The sequence below is a fragment of the Rhincodon typus genome, chromosome 3 (genome assembly GCF_021869965.1).
Source record: "Rhincodon typus isolate 14 chromosome 3, sRhiTyp1.1, whole genome shotgun sequence".
Classification (NCBI taxonomy): Eukaryota; Metazoa; Chordata; class Chondrichthyes; order Orectolobiformes; family Rhincodontidae; genus Rhincodon; species Rhincodon typus.
Genome location: NC_063334.1, coordinates 7,282,511 through 7,305,735, shown reverse-complemented (window position 1 = coordinate 7,305,735; position 23,225 = coordinate 7,282,511). Strand labels below are relative to the sequence as shown.

General features: G+C 40.3%; 1 protein-coding gene across 2 annotated transcripts in view; it reads right to left on the bottom strand.

Moving 5' to 3' along the window:
• The window catches only part of LOC125482837 (prolow-density lipoprotein receptor-related protein 1-like), a 40,808-nt gene extending 17,589 nt beyond the window's left edge, over window positions 1-23,219 (bottom strand). Inside the window, exons 1-13 of one of the 2 annotated variants that reach the window (XM_048595367.1) lie at window positions 23,083-23,219; window positions 22,732-22,845; window positions 20,614-20,850; window positions 19,420-19,539; window positions 18,811-18,927; window positions 15,748-15,951; window positions 11,640-11,805; window positions 9,903-10,077; window positions 9,291-9,507; window positions 9,069-9,188; window positions 5,329-5,442; window positions 2,881-3,051; window positions 833-1,048 (exon numbers count right to left, since the gene is read on the bottom strand). In XM_048595367.1, the coding sequence (XP_048451324.1) occupies window positions 833-1,048; window positions 2,881-3,051; window positions 5,329-5,442; window positions 9,069-9,188; window positions 9,291-9,507; window positions 9,903-10,077; window positions 11,640-11,805; window positions 15,748-15,951; window positions 18,811-18,927; window positions 19,420-19,539; window positions 20,614-20,850; window positions 22,732-22,845; window positions 23,083-23,167 (2,056 nt within the window). In that variant the 5' untranslated portion in view covers window positions 23,168-23,219. The remainder of the gene's footprint in view (window positions 1-832; window positions 1,049-2,880; window positions 3,052-5,328; window positions 5,443-9,068; window positions 9,189-9,290; window positions 9,508-9,902; window positions 10,078-11,639; window positions 11,806-15,747; window positions 15,952-18,810; window positions 18,928-19,419; window positions 19,540-20,613; window positions 20,851-22,731; window positions 22,846-23,082) is intronic. The other variant, XM_048595368.1, reaches the window with a different exon arrangement.
• Window positions 23,220-23,225: the final 6 nt, after the last annotated feature.

Genomic DNA, 23,225 nt, shown 5'->3' with positions numbered 1-23,225 from the left:
AAAAAGGGACAACTACCTCAACACCATTCATTCAACTTTATTACATGAAGTCAAAAAAGGAAATTCAAACTATCAATTTATGGAAGCAATACATGATCAGCTACATTGAAAATTTTATCCAAATTTTCAAATGTAGCTCAAGTTTATTGCTTAAAATTGACATTAACTCTGAAAGTGGAACCTTGGATTTTAGTTACTTGGGGTGGGTTGGAAGGAGCCCACTGGATCATGCTGTATAGAAGAGAAGAGTCTCTTCAGCCCATCAAGTGTACCACTAAGCTGTATTAAATCTACACTAGTCCCATAGCCTTGAACCCCAGTTGTTGCAAAGTTAAAGAGGACATTACAGCAAGGCAGATGGTTGAAGGAGTTACTTCCTTATCACAAGAATTGATTTTATAACCAAAAAGGCTTTCAGCTTTACTACCTGACAAGCCAAGCATCACTGCTAAAGAATGGTTCAAGGGTCAGTGGCCAACTTACTTTAATGCCACCATTGATGAAAATCACTTGCCAAAAAAGTGATTGAAGAAGGAATGTATCATCAATTAATATTACACCTTTTGCCTACATAGGAAAGGAGGTCATACCCTTCACTTCTGCTTTTAAAGTAGAAGAGTTTGCATTCAGTTGAAAAATTCAAAGTTAGTTGAGCCACCTACATTCTACAGCTTTAAGAGCTGAAGACTATTGGATGTGGGATCCTAGTAATGAACAGTTTAGCACTCATGAACTAGACTTCCACTGCTTGGAGGTAAATAGTAAGCTACAATTGTAGACCTGTGAAGCTTGTAATGAGCAGCTTTAAGCAGGGAGCAGTTGCTCATCTTACCACAGTTAAATTCATCAGTTTTATCTGTACAGTCTTCGCTGCCATCACATATCCAGTCTGAAGGAATACATCTCTGGTTATCATCACACCAGAAACCACAGATATCAGATTCTTGGCTGCAGCCAATTTCATCAGATCCATCTGGACATTGCTCAATGCCATCACAACGCAGCTCCCCCTGAATACATTTGGTCCCATCTGAACAATGAAATGCATCTGAAGAGATAATAGAGGTGTCAGTATACTAATACCAAGCTGCAACTAATTTGTGAAATTTTGGTGCAAGAATCTACATACCTAAAATTAAGCAGTAGATTGGAAAGTAAGTGTTCACTGAAAAGTCACAGCAGATTTAAAATATGCAAGACTGTTTATCATTAACTTTCCCCTTTTACTTGCACTTTGTCAAAATCCCTCAAGACATGTTGCAAGGCCTATAGTCAGAATAGAGAAGTGACTGAACAAGCACTGATTTCTTTAATGGGATTAAGAATCTTGCTCTGCTCCAAAAATTCAAATTCCTAAATTTGAAGAAACTACATTCCCAGTTTTAATATTTCCATCAAGTGTCCTTTGACTGCTCAGTTTTCATTGCACCACAAGTGTCAGACTTATACTAGGGCTCCTTAGATAGGACTTTCCAAAGGACCACTTAAGGACAGCAACAGGAGACAAAAGGAAACTGCAGGTGGCAGTGTTCCACCATTGGGCAGATTATTACTCACTATTCCTTCAGTGAGATGGTCAGAAAATGCAAATCTCAACAGGGGTGGGGGGTGCAGAGAATCAGCCACCCAATGGACTAGTGGTTCAAGTTGCAGCTTACCACCACTTAAGGTCAACTAAAGGTGGATAATAATGCTGGTTTAGCTGGCAAAGCTCACATCCCATGAATAGAGTGCTACTTCAATTTCAGCTTGGCTGCATTACTGTAATAAATATTCACCAAGGAAGTAGTCAGGCTCTAATGTCAGCAATATTGACATTGTTTTCCAGTGTTAGTTTAAAAATGTACACCAAAGTCCTTAGTTCAGCTATCAACCTAGTAAATAAGGTGTAAGGATAAAACCAAGTGAACAATGAATTCAAGCCAAGGTTTCACTTAAATCAGGATCTGTCCTTTGAGAGTCAGCCAATCACAGTAAAAACAAGCAAAGAGGGCTATTTCTCCCTTCAGTATTTTGAAAAGAATTCATCAGGTTAAAACTATGCTGAAGTCAGATGCTTCTCATTTCAATTGTTACAAGACAAGAGGCAGCAATTTAGCTTTTTGTTGGCACTAACTGAATGAGCACTGGAGATGGTAACTGAAAAACTGGAAATCCTAGCAAGTCTTGTATCAGTGGCAAGAGAAACAATACAGAAGTTGCTGGAAAATATCTTATCAGGTCTGGCAGCATCTGTGAAGAAAACCAACATCAGTTAATATTTTGGGTCTGGTGACCCTTCCCCAGACTGAAACAATGTTGAGGTGAATACGCTACAAAACTCAAGGTCGAAAAGTCACATCTTTATGCTGTAAAAGAGGGAAGACATGTGGGTGAGAAGAGCAGGTGAGCAAAAAAGAAAAGTCAAGAATGACCAGAGATCAGAGGCATCGGACCAAACATGGCAATACAAATGACAGGAGGAACAAAGTGAAAGCAAAACCATGAAATAAAAACATGTTTTTTTTTTAAAAAAGTGGAGAAGAGTTAGTCTAGGCCAAGGATAGATTATGGATTTTGACAGCTTCAGTCTGAGTCCAGAAGGCTTGAAAATTACTAAAAACAGGTGGTGCTGTTTCTCCAGCTTGCATTTGGCCTTCACTGCCCTGGACTTAGACAGTAGTACAAGCATGAAAATCACAATGAATAGGAACATTAGGGTCATGCTTGCACCAAGTTGACCTGGAAAATGGTCACAAAGCTTGGCCTCCCCATGTGGGCAGGGCTGGATTGTAAACAGTTGCTGCAGTAGACTAGATTGCAAGTACAAACTTGCTGTTTCTATATCCAATCATTAGCTCCTGAAAAACTTTGCAAAAGCAAAGAAGTGTGATTAAATACCTGGTTCATCACACACTTCTGAACAGCCAATCTCATCAGACCCATCAGGACAGTCTCTGTCACCATCACACTTATATTCCATACTGACACATTCAGACCCATCGTCACAAAGGAAGAAGGTGCGGTCACACTGCAGTGTTGTGCCATAGTCCTGCTGAACTTCCCAGGTATCTAGAAAGCAAAGCAGTGGTCAGGTTATAATTTTCCCCCCATGAGCACTGATAACTGCTGGGCAATGACAAATTGTGTTTGGGAGCCTTGTTATTTTCTCACCCTCAATCTGAAATCTTATTTGTAATTAGATTGGCTTATCAGGAGTGCTGTGGGGATGTCTAGAATTTCTGGTGATCTGAGATAAGCCATGGTGTCCTTTTGCTTGGGCTGCTCAGGGCATTTAAAAAAACTTGGCCACAAAATCAGAACTGAGTCAAACAGGCTATTGAGGTCCTGTTTTCACCAAAAAACATATTAAGAATTTTGTCTTCAAAGCAGAAGTCCTGTGATTGGGGATTTCTCTGGATATCCTTTGGATTGATGGACACCTAGGTTTACTTCTGGTTTTGGAAGTTTATTTGGAGCATTCCTAATTGCTTCTAACAGCTGCAGATTCTCCCTAGACTCAGTTGCTAGTTGAACATGACTAATTTAGTCTCAAACAGTTGCTACTTTGAAAGTAGCTCAGTTCTAGACATTGCATCTGCCTGGTCAAGACCTTGGTTTCAATATAACCAGTAAGGGCTGAAAGCCTGTCTACATGCAGCATATGCTGTCAGTAATGTTTTGAATATTCTTGATTTAATGAACTTAGTGCTCAGATTTTAATTGAATTGGGATCTTGCAGAATTTAAGTTTTTTTGGTGGTGGGTGAAGTTGGCTAATTTAATTGTCTGGATAGTATAATCTAAAGATTGGTCAACCATCACTTAATCCAAAGTAGTTTGAAAGGTGAATGCAAGATTACCACGAGAATTCAATGCAACCTCAGAACAAACTCTAGTGGACTGCTCAATGCATTGGTCAGAGTGCATTTCTGCACAAAATCTGAGTCAGTGTGGGAGTAGGCCATTCAGTCCACACAAGCCCTCTGAAGAGCATCCCACCCAAACTCAACCCCCATGCTAACCCTGCATTCCCCATGCCAATCCACCCAACCTGCACATCTTTGGACTGAGGTTGGTGGGGTGGGGGGGGACTGCAGAGAATCCCATGCAGACATGAGGAGAATGTGAAAAACTCCAGACAGTTGCCAGAGGGTGGAATCAAACCCAGGTTCCTTTAGCTGTGAAATGGCAATGTTAACCATTAGGTTGGCACAGCAGCCAAAATTGCTTGTCCTATTTTCTCTTAATGCATTAGAAAAAAGTGAATTTCATAGAATCAAAATCCCAGTGTGGAAACAGGCCCTTCAGTCCAACAAGTCCACATTGACCAGAACATCCCACCCCCTATAACCCAAAGTCTACACATCCCTAAACACTATGGGCAATTTAGTATGACCAATTCACCTAGCCCACACCTTTGGACTGTGGGAAGAAACCTGAGCACCTGCAGACAGAATGTGCAAACTCCACACAATGTATGAGAGTCTGATGTGTCAAGCATCATGCACATAGCCCATGTGAAATTCCTAGTTCAGTGACATTATTCCACTGGCAAAGACAGGAAGTTAGTGTTGAAAGCCCATCCCCTGATCAAATTATCACATGACCCATTATTTGTATGTGCCTGAAAGTCTTAGTGTTGCCAAGTTTACCCTAGCCCCCATGCTGCCCAAAATCTTTAATTCTGATTCTGGCAAGTTTGCACTTGATACCCCCTTGGAAGCCATGGCGTTATGTTCAATTCTGCACAGAATTGGAAGTCCAACATTCAGGCCCACAGAATTTATATTCAAATGGTATTCAAAGTAGCAGGTGGTCAGCTGTGGCCAACAAGTCCCAATCTGGGACTCAGTGACAGCTGGCTAGTACAGAACTGAGGAAGCACTGCACAGAGGTGCACTGTTGTTTCAGAACAGTTAACTGGAGATCCCATCTACCTGCTCATGTGGATGTAAAATAATCCCATGTCAGCATTTAAGTGGTATTATTCTAGTGCCCTTGTCAATATTTACTGATAATCAACAGGTTCTACTTTTGACTGTCATCCTACATTTCAAATCAAGGCTATGCTGTCTATAAGAACCCAAATATTGTATGCTATAAACAAACCAGAAAACAATGCTGGAGAGGCTGAGCAAGTCTAACATCTAGATCAGTGCTAGTGTTCTGACTTGTAAAAATTTTGGGTTGAAGACAGGGGCTGCCAGAATTTCTCCAGCATGGTTTATGTCCAATGTCTCAAGTGCTATTTAGAAGCAAGTCTAATACATACAACCATGCTACATAGAAGGATAATGCTTGTAAGCTATAGGTCAATTGTTAGTTTGCCAGGATGTAAATAAGTTACCTGGAGAACAATCTTCACCATCTGGACAAAGGCAGTAAACTCCATTAGTGTGCTGGATACATGTATCCCTCTCTGAACAGCCTCCATTATTAATTGTGCACATAGATCGGTTTCCTACAAATTAAGAAGCGCCAGTGCATGGTATTAGTTATTTCACTTACTGATAAAGGGCACCTCAATATTAAACTGAGGTGGCAGGAACAGCTATTGGCAAGCTAGCCATCAGGTTATTTAAAAGTCAAGAGAACAAAAACTAGAAAGTCATTCTAGCAAAGGCAAGAAATTGCTGAAAAGAATGGGATTGTATGGAGGAACTTTTAATGTTCCAAAAAGTCACTGTAAAAAGTGATGGGAGGTGCAAGATTTGTTTCATGCTCCCAGCTGATGCAGTACTAAAAAGTGAGCCAGATTTGAGAGAAATCTCATTTGATGGGTCACTAGGCTTTCAAAATGCTGCCAGTGTACTTGTTTACACAAGACCAAGTTATGCACACCAATCAGCAAATCAATTCAACCCTTTCCTAGCAGTATACTTAGGAGGGAAGTATTTCACTTTAAAGATTCCTTAATTGACTGCATGTTCACTAGTGTGGTCTGTCCCTAGAGTTCTGGGAAGGTATTAACTCTGCTTTGGATTGATGATAGTCTTCTACATGCAAACAAACTGCACTTTTGCTTGAAGCACCCAAAATCAACCCACAAACTGCCCCTGCTGTCTGTTTCTGTAGAAACAGAAAATTTGAATTCTGCTTATGGCTAGACTTCCCAACCTTTCTTGGCAAGGCTCTTTAGTTCACTAAATAGTTCACTATTCCACATGACTCCAATCACCTTCAAATTGGAAAAACAAATGCACATTCCTTCAGAAGTTAGCCAAAATCCATACCTTAATCGAAATGGTAGGTAAAGGAAAGTGCAGGGAAGTGTTTAATAGGAAGATGTACTTCGAATTCAGTGCCTGGACCAACAAGTGTCCAAAATGGTTGGTGTTACATTTGACAAGCTGTCCCAACAGGTAGTTTTTTTTAAAAAAAACTTCTCCCAAAATGTGGAGAACAAAATACAAAAGGAATGCAAAGTGAATTACAAGAAAAAAAAAATCAGCTTTGAAAAGCCACCCAAAACTGCAATAGCTCAGTTCAGAGGCTATGACAGGGAGATTTGTACTGTTGTTTGGAGGACTCTTCAGTCACCACATTTCAATAAAAGTATGCTTAGAACTCTAGCCAAATCTAGACCTATTTGATTGAAAGGCTTGATATGTCCAGTGTAAGATCTAAGAGTCTTGACATCTAAAAAAGGTGCTAGAAAGAACAGACTTACTTTGATTACAAGTTATACAGTCTTTTAGTATTGTTTACAGGTGGGGGCAGTTGGTAGTGTTGCAATCTAGAATTGCATCAGACTGGGCTGACACCCAATTCCAGGATTCTCACTTAATGCTTTAGGCTGTGGGCTGGTCCAGATCATAAACCCACACTGATCACTCCATAACCATCAACAGTGAAGCTAGTCAGTTATCATGGAAGAATGTCAAGTTTTTGGCATAGGAATTTGTTTGTAGCACCGAGTAGTGGACCATAGTCTATGGAGGAGACCTTTTGCATGTAAAAAAGGTGTACCATCCCTTACACCCACATGTCCATCTATTCATGCAGTACCTTTTAAAGAGGAAACTGCAGTGACAGTTGTAGGGAAACAATTCCCTTACTTTCCTTTACACATGAATCAGGATGGAGCTATTACTGTTTAATTGCCCAGCTAATTTCAGTGTTTACTCAGGGATAAACAGTTTAATACTTTGCAGTCAGATTCAAAAACAAAAAACAACTTGAGGGTTTGAACTTTTGGGTTCTAGGCAATTGAATTTTCTCCTCCAGAAAAATTACTTCCCACTATACTGAGTTGCATTCAAGCAATGAGAAGTTGGGGGTGTCACAGCAGCAGGGGGTGTTCAAACTTTAGTCACTAGGAATGAAGTTAGAATCCATAGAGGATGAACTAACATGGATCATGCAGAGCCAACTTGGCTTTGAGAGGAGGCTGAAAGAGGCTCAGTTTATAGTAACAAGTAGGAGAAAGGGAACCAGATTTGGGAAATTAAGATTTCTAAAAAGGCATTTGATAGAGGTACTGCATACAAATGTTGCACTTTTTAATTTGTAGAGTAGTTATGATATTGTAGTATAGGGATTGTTTGGCCAATCCACTGTTAGAATAAGTTAGTATTCAAGATGAGGACTTCACTCCAGTAGTGTTTATAGGGTGTTGGGGACAATTGTTTTACATGGTCCTGATTTTTTTGTGGGGGGTGGGAGAAGGAAAGAAAGCATAATGCAGCCAAGTTGGCACATGACAAGGTGGTGAGAAAGCAGGTTGTGTGACAGTCTGCAAGTGAGGGGTAAAAAGCTTCAGATAAAGTGTGGAAAATGAGGTTATGTACTGGCAGAAAAGAGGGAGGAGCCAAGTAGTATTTAGAGTGGTTGGACTGCAGAAAAGTGGGATGGGGTTTTCTGCACAGGTTGAAAAGCTACCATAAGTGCAAATTTTCACATCTGTTATGTGCAAGTTGCAAGGGATTGAGAGAGAGAGATTTACATTTGGAGAGGCAAGGACTGATTAGGGATAGTCAGCATGGCTTTGTGCATGGAAAAATCCTGTCTCACTAACTTGATTTGAGTTTCATGATGTAGCCAGAATATTGAAGAGGACAGCAGCAAACCTTAACTACTTGGACTTCAGTAAAGTCTTTGATAAAGGTTCTAATGTTAGACAAATTAGAAAGTGGATAGATCAGGGAGAGCAGGCAAGATTCCAGCGCCCCACCTCCTACCAAGTCCCACTGATTCAGTTTTTTCCAGGGCTTGTTGATGCTAGACTGTCAGATGTGGTACTGATGTCAAGGTCAATCACCCTTCTGGAATTCAACTCTTGGCTCAAAAAAAGGGATACAGCTAAAAACAAGCCCAAGAGCTGAGTGGCCCTGGTGGAACCCAAACTGGTGGTGTGATTAGGCAGGTTTTGCTTGATAGCATTGTTGCCAACACCTTCTATTGCTTTGCAGAGGAAACTAGATGGAGAGCAGTAATTGGCCCATAATGATTATGGGCGGCAAATTTAATATTGGGCTCAGTTCAAAAGGAAGGAGTAAGAGGTTTTACTAAACCATACAGTGTACTAGTTACTGCACCTAGAAGTGTGAACAGTTTTCACCCCTTAAAGAAGAAAGCTACATTGGAGGCAGTTTCAGTGGATCCCAGTTATGAGGCAATTGAAAAGGATGAGTACAGGCTCAACCCCTCAAAGAGACAAATTAACTTTTAAAAAAAAAAACTTAGTGAGGGGGTGTGGGAGATCAACAATTCCACCATTTTTAATGGTGTAGCAGACAAAGGCAAGTGGCTGGCTTCTAGTTCTACACTGATGTCCAAATGGACATTTTTTTTAAAAAGAAACAACCAGCCATTGGAATGAAGTTTTACAGCATTGAAAGGGACTGTTTAACCTGCTTGCCAAATAACCTGCCAGTAGCCACAAGCTGCCAAGACTTGCTGGTAACTGCACCTTGGCAAAAAGACAAGGTCTCTAGGGCTACTTCCAGGAGAAATTCTTGTCTTTTGTTACATCTGGCACCATTGAAGTGACAGGTAACGATTTTGTTTACTCAATGGGGACAAAAGAGACAATTCAAGTCACTGCATGAAGTAGTGCAATTTGCTATTGCATATAAACAAACCTACCTTCACATTTTCCAGATACTAAGTACATTCCTTGAGGACAAGCACATTTGTAGCCTTTAGTTTTCAATGGAGAAAGCAAGCATATATGGCTGCATTCTGCTTTCTGACATTGATGACTACCTGCAAGTGAAAATAGTTGAAGTTACCAGTAACAGGTTGATTAGAAACATCCACTGCTTATGGTTTCTGTTTGCAAAGCAAGATGACCAAAACAGGACTTACTCTTTTGTTGCTGGTTGGTTATGGTCAAAATGAAAGCTACTGCAGGATCTACTAAGACCTCCTTTGGCCTTCTCAGATGGTGGGATATACGGAGAATTTTATTTGCTTCAGACCAGTAGAACCAGCCTTCAGATACTGAAAATCCTTGAGGTTTTGTGATGTCCAAGTTGGAAACTGAGAATCTCCCAGTGCCATCCACATTGATGGATTCAACAGACTTGCAAAAAGGCTTAAAGTTAGTCAGCTTCAGTGCTAAAAAGACAACCTTTACAGTAAAATTCAGCCAAATTGGTTCACCTTATCTACAAGAGAATATTAGTGCCAGGACACATTTTTCCTTAATTTACTCATCAACACAAGACCCCATGATAAAATGGTAGGTAATCCTAAATACTTGAAAACATTTCAAACACTAAAAATTAGTTTCAGTTGAGAACAATGTTTATGTCAACTAGAATCTACTTTGCTGCTAATCAAGTTAGCCACTAGCAGCCATTTGTCCAGTATGGGTAGTCTTTCAGACTAGCATTTTGGAACATTTAAAGACACTTGAATTCCCCTCATGAAGCTGTATGTCCAGTTAAGACATTCCAGCAGGCCAGGTGCACTTACTTCATAATCTTCATTGAACCAGTAGAGTGTCTCAGTTGGATAATCAAGAGTCAATCCAATTGGTTTCAGGGAATCAAGAACCACAATGACTTTTCTTCCAGATCCATCCATTCCTGCAGTCTCAATGTGAACCTTGGAGTGGATGTTATCTCTTTGGTTTACCCAGAACATGCAACTGAAAAAATTAATTTGTTGGATTCATGATCCCTTTGCAGCTGAACAGATTCAGTTAAAGTATTATTAATGCAATTAACACTCCATTAAAACTAAATTTAGTTCCTGCTATATGCCTTCTTAATGTGAGAAGACACTCCCTCAATACAGAGTTGATAATTCCATAATTGGAAAAAGTAGACTTTGAAAAACTCAACCCTTGAGTGGGCCTTCGATTCATAACTGAAGTTGTATAGCGACATTGTCTCAACGTTGAAGAAAGCTCAGACCCTCTAGTTGTAGAGAATGGAACTTTACTCAAAAATTCCATTTTCTTGGAAATGAGTAAAGAGTGGAGGTGAAAGGAAATTAAAACATGCAATTTTACTGGAGAAGTTTGCATGAAGCTGTTTGGCTTGCCAAGACTGGAGGAGGCACTAAAAGTGCATGCCACAATGGTGACTCTCCATTTAGATCTTGCCAGTGAGCATTTGTTTTACTTAGAATCATTGACATCCAAAGCTGGTTTGGCTGTTGCTCTTCCAATCTTGGAAAGGAATTTAAACAGTCATGCAAGTAGCTTGGTTTGCAGTAGTTTTGCTTTTTCTTTAAGTTGTACTTTGCTGTAGAGGATAGAAGTGATTTCTTATGCATACTCAAACTACTCACTCAATCTGTAAATATGGTTCATTTCATTTCAGTACATGCTTGGTTATCATGGCATGGTGGGGAGGAAGTATTTTCCTAGCTAAATACAAGAACAGCAAGAGGAATAAAACTGTTAAGGACCATTTAATATGCAATTGGGGGAACTGTTTGACAATTTCTGCAAGGTCATTTTAACACCAGTTAACATCTACATGATGTGCACAAAGTATTAAATCCTAGGTTACAATACACTGCTTGAAACAAAGGAATAGACCAGTGGGTGTGGAGATGATCAGAAGGATGTATAGAAGACTGAGGGGCAGGGTTAAAGTGGATTGAAAGCAACTGCTCCCTTTTAGTGGAATGGGAAAGAGCAAGGGAACAGCTTTCAAAGAAAAAGTGAAAGCCAGGGATTAGAGGGAAAATTCTGTGGTGAGAATCTGGAATGTACTACTAGGGAGGACAGTAGAGGTGGGAAAACCTAAATTTAGAAATCTGCTTGGATGAGCACTTGAAGTGTTATCATGTGTAAAGGCCTTGGGCACTGTGCTGGAAAGTGGGACTAGTATAGATTTAGTAATTTTTGGGCCATTGAGTCCACACTGACTAAAGGTTAACTCCATGATTCCAATACTGTATCTTGCTTCCTCCTGGTATCTTCTGATCTCTTTAGCCTCTAGTATTATCAAATTCCTTTTGATAGAAGGAAAGGAATGTTTTTGGCCTCGATAGCTGGAGAAGACTTCCATTGGCTAACCAGGAAGTATGCACACATTCTCCTTTAAGGATTGGTCCATGGAAGTGGTATACAGGTGTTGTCTAGCAACACCTGTTAGATAAAAAGTGCACAATTGCTAATCATGAATACTGTAAAAAGGGAAAGTGACCAGGAGTCTTAATTATGTATTAGCAACATCTTAGTTCCAAGAAACTTACCTTTTTGCTGGTAGGAGTAGCAGCTGCTCTGGTCTTATGTTCTTCTCCAGGATGGTTGCAAATCCATTGCCATTAGACATGCCAGCACAAATTCTCTCCTCAAGGAGGTTGGTCCAGTAAATCAGCCCAGTGAACCAGTCAATAGCAATACTAGTCACTCCTTTATCTGGGGTGGGGGGAAAATTGAAAGTTATCCATCATGGCTTGATAGGTCATTAATTCTGGTAGTTTTTAAATCACTTGGATTTTTGAACTAATTTGCTTGTATCCAGTGTTGCAGGAAGATCAGGTGAACAAGCAGAATTTGAAAAAGTAATCTCAGAAGGGAGGGATACAAGGTTTGACTTGCATTTCATGAAGAATCAGATTTGGTGGCAAGGTATCAAGTCAGTAATTGACTGATAATTACTTTGGGCAATGTCTACAAGTTCAAAGTTCTACCATAAACAGGTCCTATACCCAAACACCCTCAGCTGCTGTCACCTCCCACTGTTAAAGGGAAGATCAAAGTTGGTTAGGTATGGAGTGATGGCCCAGGTAATTCCAAAAGTCAAGACCTCCTAGATTAGCACCTCCAATTTTGAAGTACAATTTCACTACCAGTGGTATGCTATCTATATAAAAGAGATAGACAACATTGCAAGCCACTTAGACTTCTCCCAAGTTTGTCACTAGAACAGCATTTGGAGATACTGCTTGCCAGTTCCCCACTGAGTCACTATTTGCAATTGCATGACTCTGCATCATGGCAATTTCCTGGATTCCCTGTATAATTGAGGGTGTACCTACACTGTAGGTTATTACTACTTCCTAGTAGAATTAGGAAGTGACAGTAAATCCCAGTTATTTAGTCAGTCACAATCATTGAAACAGGCTTTTTGGCCAATCATGTCTATGCCAGCCTACAAACTACACTAGTCCCATTACCTGCATTTGGTCCATAGTCTATGCTTTGACATTTAGTGCCTAACCAGATGCTCACATTGAGCATGTACCTGCCTCCACCATCCTCTAGCAGGATGTTCCATGTTTCCATCAACCCTGGGTGAAAAACCTCAGATCTTCCAAGTCACTTACTCTGCACCTTAAACTCACATCCTAGTCTTAGATCCACCCTATTCATGCTTCATTTTGTATAGTCCCTCAGCCTCCTCCACGCAAGAGAGGAAACCCAACCCATCTAGTCTTTCCTTAAGGAGTTTTCCCAGGCAACATCCTGAAGATAGAGATATTCACCAGTGCAGTCATGGCCTTCTCTCCTGTTCTGATAGGGATGCAGTGGGTCTTTGATGTTGGTAGCCTTTTTGCCACAAAGCCAGTGTAAATGGGAGCCCATGGATTGTATGGTCTGGGCTGTGCACACAAGCTTCTACAGTTTCACTGTCCTGGGTAAAGCAGTTGCCATACCAGGCCATTATGCAACCAGGTAGCATGCATTCAATGGTGCATCTGTAAAAGCTGCAGAGGATCCTTACAGACATGCCAAGTTACCCGAGGTGCCCAAGAAGCATTGCTGTACCTTGACTGTCACATCTACGTGCAAGTCTAGGACAAGTTGTTGGTTATAATTGCTCCCTAGGAACTGGAGTCTCTCCACCCCCTCAACTTCACTTTTGATCACATTGGCTGTTACTTTTGGACCAGCCTTCCATGTGGGACATGGTCAAAAAACTTCATTGAGGGTAATGCTTTTTCAAAATGCATCTGAAGAAAAAGAGCCAGTTAAATTAGACAGGATTTCCCTCCAACAAAATCATTCCAAATATCCCCAATCCAACTCTCCCTTTCTAAGTGTTGATTAAGACCAAATTGATTTTCTGAAGAAAATCTCTACCACTGAGATTAGACTAACTGATCTGTCATTACCAATCTATCCCTGCTACCTTTTGTGAAAAGCAACATTAGCTATCCAATCATCTGCCATGTCACTTGTGACCAAAGTATTCAATCAGGACCCAACAAACTTCACTTCATCTCCCCAGCGCCTGATGAAATGCGAATCTTCAGCTACAATGTCTCATCTTTTTCCTACAAAAATTCATTTAAAACTTCATCCATATCCTCTGGCTCTATGCAGGAGGAGTTGTCCCTTTGGTCTAAGGGAGGCACATACTTTTAATTCCAAGGCATTTTGCTTAATGGAATCTGCCAAAGACACTGTGGCCCCCATCATTTCTTCAAATACCCTCTTACACATAGTCCTGATGGGCCTCTAATACTCAGTATCAACATAGGCTTCCTCTTGGGAGTGTTCTCAGCATCCACGTTTGCTCAACGTGTCACCTCTGCCTTGAGAGATTTTGGTCCTGAACTCGGGTTAAAGACTCCCACTTTCCAGATGTAGTTTTAACTACAAAGTAGATGCTCCCAATCGATGTTTGCCAGATCCTGTTTAGTGATATTTAACTTGGCCTTTCCAATTTAGACAGTTAACTTCTGCTTTATCCTCATCTCTTTCCACAAGGACTTGAAACTTGGGTATGGTCACTATTCCCAAAGTGGTCAACCACTTGACTGGCTTCATTCCCTCAGATAAAGTTTAAGATGCTTTATCTCCAGTAGGGCTGTTAGAAATTACTGTCCAATCTTGTCACTGGAGGAAAATCTTGGCATAGTTGAAAATCCCAACTGTATAACTGTTACTCACATCTGCTCCCCTCTTCCTCTGATGGGGATGGAAGGCTTGTAGTAAAATCCCAGAGGTGGTGATTTCAACTTTATATTTCTAAACTCTACCTAGATGGCTTCATTTGAAGAAGCCAAGACATTTTCCCACTTGAGGAATCGAGAGTCTCACCACTAAGGACAATACTTCTACCTCTTACATCCCAATCATGCCTGAAACTGTATCCTAAAATGTTGAACTGCCAGTCGTTCCCTTTGTTCAAGGATGAAAGTCAGTAACTGTAATAATCATTCCACGTCAACACTTCAGGTTCACCCACCTTACTAGATAAGCTCTGCATTAAAATTTAACTTTGAACCACTCGTGTGCCTAATCATGCCATTTCTCCTCCACCTGCTGGATTGTCCTAGTATACCTCTAATTCATTTTAGATCTAGTGTTTGGAGCAAGTGGAGTGCCCTATCTTCTACCAGAGGTAGTTTCAACATTTCTAGCAAACTGGAGAAGGCTCCTAGTGGGGATACTGGATCCCTTTCTCTAGGTCCAAGCTGGATGGGTTACATGGGTCCCACTTTCCACAAAGTGTCCCAGTGACCCAAAATTGAAAGTCCTCCCTCTTACACTATCCTTTAGCCACATGTTTGACCTATCTTTCTAGGTGTCACATGGCACTGGAAGTAAACCAAGATTAAAACTACACAAATCCTTCAGTCTGCTAATCAACTTACTGTTGCAAGCCCTCTTAAACTGATATTCTGATACAGAAGTGTTCAATAGCCACTGGATTGTTCACTCTCCTTGGGAGGGCCCTGCAGCTGCTCAGATATGCCTGACCTTGGCACAAGAGAACATGTCAGGAGTCTTGTTAGCAGTCACAGAACTGCCTGTCAGTTCCCCTTGCAAATTGGGTCCACTATCACTACACTGCAGAATAACCAACATGGTACCACAGACTTGTCTGTTGCTGTCTCCCAACTAAAAACATTCAATATGTTTTGGGGTGAGAATGGATAGATGACTAACCACATGCCCACACCTAGTCCTCTTGGACGAGAGAACATTGTGGTTGCAGGCCTTGCTTATGCTGTGACCAGCTCAAGTGTCCTGTTCATAAACACTTAGATGTGAATATGTTTAACAAGCTTTAATTCTAAATACTTGCCCAAAAAACCATGATTCAGCAGCTCTATTGGTGTATGCAGGTAGAGAATTCCAAGAAATTAGTTTTGCTAATTAGGGCCTAAATAAGCTTTATAGCCAAATGGTCTGTTAAAGTGACAAAAAATCCTGTTTCACTTTAGTCATATTCTATGCTTGAAATTTAATTCAACGTGTTAGGAATTTAAGTGTACAAGATTAAAATGTCTACAGTAGACCTTAAGTTGGTGTAATAATCCCACAGGATGGAGACAAAGTCCTATTGAGTACAGGAGTTCTTCAGGCATGCACATTTCTTGTTGTAGTATTCAAAGTCAAAATTACCTCTGTAAATTGGAATGCTGGAGTTTTTGGCTAATGACCAAAATATACTCCCTTCCACATCAACCCAGTAAAAAGCAGCCTTTGCTAGATCATAAGCAACAGCCACAACTTCCTTGTGAACCGCCATTGATGTGTACTTCTTGCTGTTTAAATCCAGTATACCTAGACTTTGCTGTCCAGCTGTTACTAAGTAGTTAGTGCCTTCTGCAAAAGAAAAAAGTGTCAGTCATATCTGGGATGTACACCTGTTGCTCAGAGCTATTTGAAAGGTCAAGTGACCCTTGCACACAAACTGAATTGACTATGTTGTACATACCAAACATTTTCAGTTGAAGATATGCAGCTAAGTTAAAGAATTATTGATACTTGACATGCAGTTGGTGACATGCTTCAGAGCAATTAATTCAGTCCAACACCCAAGTTAGTGTTTTCACTAAGTGGTAAGAAAATAGTGTGACTACTAAAAAGGAATCAATTTTAAATTCCTCACTTGATTAGAGAATGAAACTAAAAATTAAAGTTCAGAACTTGTATTTTCTTTTACAAAAAAGTCTTCCATTACATGTTGGTACCTGCATAATCCCAGACAGCTTGTTCTTCAGCTCCTTATTACAATACTCCTTTATCTACATCTGTAAACAGTGAGCTCTCAAATTATAGCTCAAGTGCAGTGTCCAAGAGACTTTGATTGCTTTTATTGGTCAGTGCCCTGAGTAAAGGAGTTGGAGATTGTGGCTATACAGGCCTTTTTTGAAAAGGTTTGCAATTTTGCTCTCTGCTATAGGAAGCAGGTTGTGAAACTTAGAGGTTCAGAAAAAAGAAATAAGGATTTTGCTAGGGTTGGTGAGCTTGAGAGAGGGAGAGGCTGAATAGGCTGGGCCTATTTTCCTGAAGTGTCAGAGGCAGAGGGTGACCTTAGACATTTGAAATCCGAGGGGCATGGATAGGGTAAATAGACAGCCTTTTCCCCAGCATGAGGGGAATCCAAAACTAAAGAACATAGGTTTAAATGAGGGGGAAGATTTAAACACTGAATAAGGATTTTTCCACATGGGTGGAATGTGGATGGAATGAGCTGCCAAAAGGAGGTGGAGCCTGGTACAATTATGGCATTTAAAAAGGCACATCTGAATGGGTATATGAATAGGAAGGGTTTAGAAGGATATGGGCAAAATTGGACTAGATCTATTTAGGATACCTGGCCAGCATGGATGAGTTTCACGAACAAGGTGTTTGCATGTTATACATCTGACTGGTGCTTCTCTTGAGGTTCACATGATTTACACAAAAGCTTGTTATATCATACTGACATTTTAGTCCATTAGTTGTTGATCAACTCCCAGAGCAAGATTAAACATTACATTACATGCAGGGTGCTAAATACTGTAGCTGAAACAAACAGCAAGATGGGATTGATGTATACACTTGGCAAAGCTTGTGCCAGTTCAGTGCAGTTATAAAAAAATGCACAAGCTTTATTAATGACTTGACTCCACAGACATTAGTTGTGCAGATATACTGGGTAAGTAAACATTTACTTAGGCATGAAGTGTGGAGAATGAAAGCAGATACTAAACAGGAATTCACAAATTGCCTTAAGCAAATGGTGGAGAGATGCTTAACATACCCAAGTCTGGAAAAGAGGCATTTCATTCCAAATGACACCCAGATCGGTGATTGTAAATTGAAGTTTCATTGAAAAGTTTAATAATTCAAAGTTCTATTAATTTTTAAAGTAATAGAAGTGTCAGCTGGGAGGGAATGGAGAACAAGGACCAAGCAGGAGCAAGGTATGAATTTTGCAAGTAATGACGTTAGTGGAGTCAGACAAACAGATAATATGCCTATCAAGGAAGGGATTGGTTCATGTGGGAAGTAATGTGTGCCACATTTGCCAGAAGAAAAAACCAACAAGATAATCTAATTGTTCCTCAACACTAAGGTATTTCCATAATCTGTCATGGTCAACATCCAGGGGACTACATTGTCCTGAAACAGGATGATTAGCCAATTAAGTGTGGTGGTTAAGAGCATGCCAGAGACTGACATTCCACCATGAGTAACCTCACCTCCTGACTTCTCAAAGCCCACTTACCATCTGCAATAGGTAGGAGTGATGGTCATATTCCATTCCTTGTGGGCTGCACCTCCAACATCCAAGAAGCTTGACTGGAGCCCAAAGTAGTCTGCTTAATTAGCACCTATCTGATGCCTTCATTTATTTCCTCCATTGAAGGAGGGAGTACTACCTACATTGTGCATTGCAGCAACTTAAGTTGCCTCCAAAGCAGCTAAATTAATGACCTCCTGAAGCTCAGGGGAAGATACAAAGTGTGGGACCACCATCAAGGTTTCCCCTCCTGGTTTTGTAATCCTGATTTGGAACTCTGTTCCTTACTGTCACTGGGTCAAAAATCCTAGTATTCCCTCCCCAATAGCAGGTAGGTATGCCTACATACCATTGATTGCAGCAGTTCAAGAAAGCATCTCACCATCATTTGGGGCAATTAGGGATAGGCAATATGTATTAGTCTAGTCAATGTCTAGATACTGTGGATGAGAAAGCATTTACTCAAGTTGAGATTTAAGTTGAGTTTTAGGTACAGCTTCCTATATTATTTTCCCTAGGAGCTGCCTAGATTTGTTGGAGCAATGTTTGCATGATTTAAGTTGGGTACTAAATTACACATTTAGATTTTGGCTTCTTAGCTTCAGAAAAGCTTGTTTCCAGAGGGAAAAAACCAATAGAAGGAAGACATGGGAAAATGCCTTTTAAGATGAAGAAACTATTGCACAAAGAAATTTCTGGAGGAACTCTTCAGATCAGGCAGCATCTGAAGAGAAAGCAGTTAACATCTTGCAGTGAGACATTAATTCAGCTTTCTCTATGTAGATGCTGCTGGACCTGTTGAGTTTCACCAGCAATTTTTGTCTCAGATCTTCAGCATCTGTGGTTGTGTATTGTTAAAACATGTGACAATTTTGCTACATGTAACAAGTCTCTAAACAAGTTCAGAGCAACTAAATTAATAAGTAATTAAGTTAAGAATGTTAGTTTCTTACCAGTACAGTTTTTGTCAGCTTGTAAAATCATGCCTGCTGGGCAAAAACAGTGCGCACCCCAAATAGTTTCTTCACACAACATACTGCAGCCTCCACCATTGTCCCAACACTTCTTACCTAAGCAGCAAGCAGGGAAACAGATAAAAGTTACAGGTAATTCTTGCACAATAAAATTACAAGTGTAGAACACTTCAATTCTGCAATACCAAACACTGGTTACTTTGCCAGAATCATAACTAGTCAAAAGGGAGTGTTTAATTAGTTTAAGTTTAAAAACAAAGGCAATTAAGTAAACATTCTGGAGGTACACCAGAATTTGTGGTGCAGATAGTGGAATGATCCATTTATCAAGCCACTGATTCAGCAGCTGTATCCATTGCATCAAGATGCAGGAAATTGAATGTCATACTGAAAAACCTTAGCCAGTTGGATTCACACCACATTGCCTGTTTTTAAGTGTTATTCAAGTCAGTCTGTAAGAGTACTGTGTACTCCATTTAATTACTTGCGCAAGTTTTCAATTTGCACAGCAAGGCAAATCAAATTCTGAGAATTAAAATGTTTATGAAAGTATCAAAAATTAGTGCCAAAACTCAGTTCAGTTCTTACCACAAGATTCTGGTTCATCAATCCCATCAACGCAGTCTGATATTCCATCACATATCTTATTCTCAGATAAGCATTTGTTACTGCATTTGTATTCTGAACAGGTCTCTTTATGTTCAGCTTCTACAAAGGAAAAAACTGGCTTAGTCTAGTCTATTGTAAAAAATCTGGGTTTAAGTTGTCTATCCAATGCATTCTGTATTGCTTTTGAAAATATATACAAGCAGGAACACCAGGTGTTAAAACAATGTTACATGAAACATATCTTGACAGAAAAATACAAGGTGACCAGGTTTGTACATCCTGACAGGCAAGATTATGTTTAGTACACATTTCACTCAAAGCTGTTATGTACACCTTGAGTGCTCATGGCATGGGGGCATGTTTCAGCTCATTTTCTGCTTCTATCCAGAAATTGTAGATTCCACTAATGCTTTAGTGGACTAATAAACCACTAAAGCTGTGCACCTCAGATGTATTCACCAAGTCTACATATTCCAGCTTACTCTATCCAATAACAACCCAAATTGTTAACAATCCTTTACTGCAATTACATTTGCTTACTGGGGTGAAAGCAGAATTCCTGTCATGAATTGTTGGTCAGCATTGGCTTCCAATAGAAGCTAATTTTCAGTGAAGGGGTGATTTTGTCACCACTTTAAAAGCCTGGGGAATACATTATAGTTGAGACTAAACTAGTTCACAACAACACTTACACTTCAAACGTGGAAGCAGATAGCATTCAGGAGCAGTAATGCCATTTGTCTTTCCATTCTATAGCCTGGGAATGGGGTCATACTTTGACCCAGAATTTCTTTACCCAAATCAGAGGGTCCCAGCAAGCAAAATTGGTATTGCAGAATCTGCATTGACAAATCAAGCTTTTCTAAAAATCACTACCAGATTAGAAAGTGTAACTCTAGTTTTAAAAAGCATTGTTCTTTTAATCTGGGGTCCAAACCCAATGTTAAAAGTGGGAGGTTTTCTGGGACTGTTTCCACCCCCCCCCCTAATATTTGATGAAATATTTAGCTGGGAAGATGGAGACAATTCTTTCAAAACTAAAAAAAAAGAGAAGAAGCATACAGCAGGAGTGATAAACTAAGTTTGTGCCCACCATAGATAATACTACCTCCCAGATGGAGGCAAGTTTGATCTTCTGTTCTAGAACTGCAACGATTACAGCACTGAACTCACCACAGAATTCCTCGTCAGAGTTGTCCCCACATTCATCAACACCATTGCACTTGGCAATCATAGGAATGCATTTTTGGTTCCTGCATGGCCATTGCATTCCAAGGCAGGTTGTGTTTGGGCAGTTAATTTCATCTGAACCATCAGCACAGTCTGTTTTTCCATCACACACATTCTTCTTGTCAAGGCAGAAAGTACCATCATTACACTGAATTTTCTTTTCATCACATCTTGCATACCCTAGGATAGATGCAAATTCCACAAGTTAGTCTTAAATCAAGACTACACAACATTCATAAGAGGCTGTATAGCACAGCCATTTGCTCTAATATTTGTAGCAATTGTTTTAAAAATCAAAATTCTAGCTGCTTTAATTTAAAAGCATTTTCCAGTTGGAGCTAGGAGACCTGAAGGAGGGCCAGACCTGAAACATCAACTGTCCTGCTCCAGTACTGTCTGACCTACTGTGCTTCTCCAGCTCCACATTTTAGTGTCTGACTTCCAGCATCTGCAGTCTTTACCATCTCCTACCTGAAGTAGGATTACTTTGATTTCAAGTTGTCACTATTACAATACAATTTCTGAGCCTGTGTGTAGAATCAGACCCAGGCTGCTCAAGAGCAGCAAGTGGTTAGCATTGCTGCCTCACAGCACCAGGGATCCAGGATCAATTCCAACCTCAGGTGACTGAGTTCACATGTTCAACATGTCTACAGGGTTTCTGCTGGGTGCTCTGGTTTCCTCCCAGTTCAAATGGGAGTGTGTTAGGTGGATTGGCCAAGCTAAATTGTGTAGTGTTCAGCGATATGTAGGTTAGATGCATTAGCCATGGGAAATGCAGGGTTACAGGGATCAGTCTGGGTGGGATGCTCTTCAGGTCAGTGTGGACTTGTTGGGCCAAGTGGCCTGTTTCCACTGTGGCAATTCTATTAATAATTTGCAATTTATGTATCACTTTGCATGTGGCAATGGCAATTATTGAAACAATTAGAAATATGAAATAAACACAAGTCACATTGCATAGGGGCAGGAAACTAGTTTACAATCCTTAATGCAGCACTGGCTCATTTGAAACTACCAGGCCAGCATATTCAATAATGTCATAGTTAGCAAAAGTGGAAGCTCTACTCCATGTGTTCCATTTGGGATTTATTATTGTTTTGTATAATTAGGCCATATGCTCTTGATAACCAAACTAAAATCCTAAATCTCAATTACTTTGCACATGATCTGCAATTTGATTGCAGAAGTGCAAAAGTTGATTTTAAGAAATTTGTGGGCTCCAGCAACTAAGCTCATTTTCCCTTGCTCTGAGAAAGATGCAGGTCTGCCTCCAGAAGCAATTCCTAGTCATAAGAGAGAAAAATTTCTGTAAAGCTAAAGTTCCATTGACAATAGGACTTCAGCACATGGTAGGGGACATTAGTATTACTTAGTACTAGCAAAAGGCTGATGATCAAGGCTCAAGTTCAAAGCAAGCTAGTCAAGTCATTGAGGAATTAGAGTTCCATTAATAAACAAACATTGATGTACAAAAAGCTAGCATCACAAATCATGTAATTACTGCTGGATTGTAGTAAAAATCCAAGATGAATAGCACCAGCTTCAACACATAGCATCTATATTGTCACTCAAATCTCCAGCAGCAATTGATTAATATTGCCCAACATAGTCAGCAACAAGCTAGTTAAGACAAATAGGCCCTACCAGCAACATGATCTTGTTAGTTAATTCTTATTGTGTCTGCCTTAGTTTTGCTCAGCTTCATTCAACTGGCACCCTTCCATGCTTTTACACTGGCTGTTGTTGCTTGCTTCACCAATCATCCTGCCTCTTGAAGTGATCCCAAACATTGTTCTAGTAATTTGTCTCACTTGGTCACCACTCATTACAGAACAAAACAGTTTTGGGTTCAATAGAACCCAAGGAACCACAAGAGCACTGCGGTGACTATCTCTTGACCAAACAATCCCAGTTCAAGTCCCATAAGCTTCAAATAGGTCATACCAAGTTGATTAAACAACCTCGCTATTAGTGGATAGGGCAGGGGACACCAACCCAGCTCATCTCCTTTATGCATCTCCCCCCATTATACGTTTACAGAATACCAATTCATCTCACCACAGTGTTCATCAACACCACCAGGACAATCATCATCTCCATCACACAGCCAAGACACTGGGGCACAGCCATCTCCACAGGGTGTCTGCCAAAATAATCGACACCGATCCCCACCTGCAGGTCAAGCCGAGAGTCAGCGAGGAAAGCACAAAGCTACAAAAATCAATGCGTGCGCTCAGAGCGCAGGGCCGTCCAACCGCACACAGCTACTGAAATCTCATTGCGAGCGCAAGAGAAATTAGAACATTAAAACACATCCAGTTTTTAAAAACCTCACTATCATACACTAAAGTCAATTACCTTCAATGCCTAAGAATTGACGATCTCATTAGCTCAACTTTAGCAACTTACCCACAATATTAACGTCCCTGTCAGAAAGAATCAAGCAGTTCGTATAGATCCCCAGGAGCAGCCATTTGAAAATAATCCATCCCATTTTCTTTTGCGCGTGTCCCCCTTTCCTTGGCTGATCCAAGCCAGCACCCAACTAAATG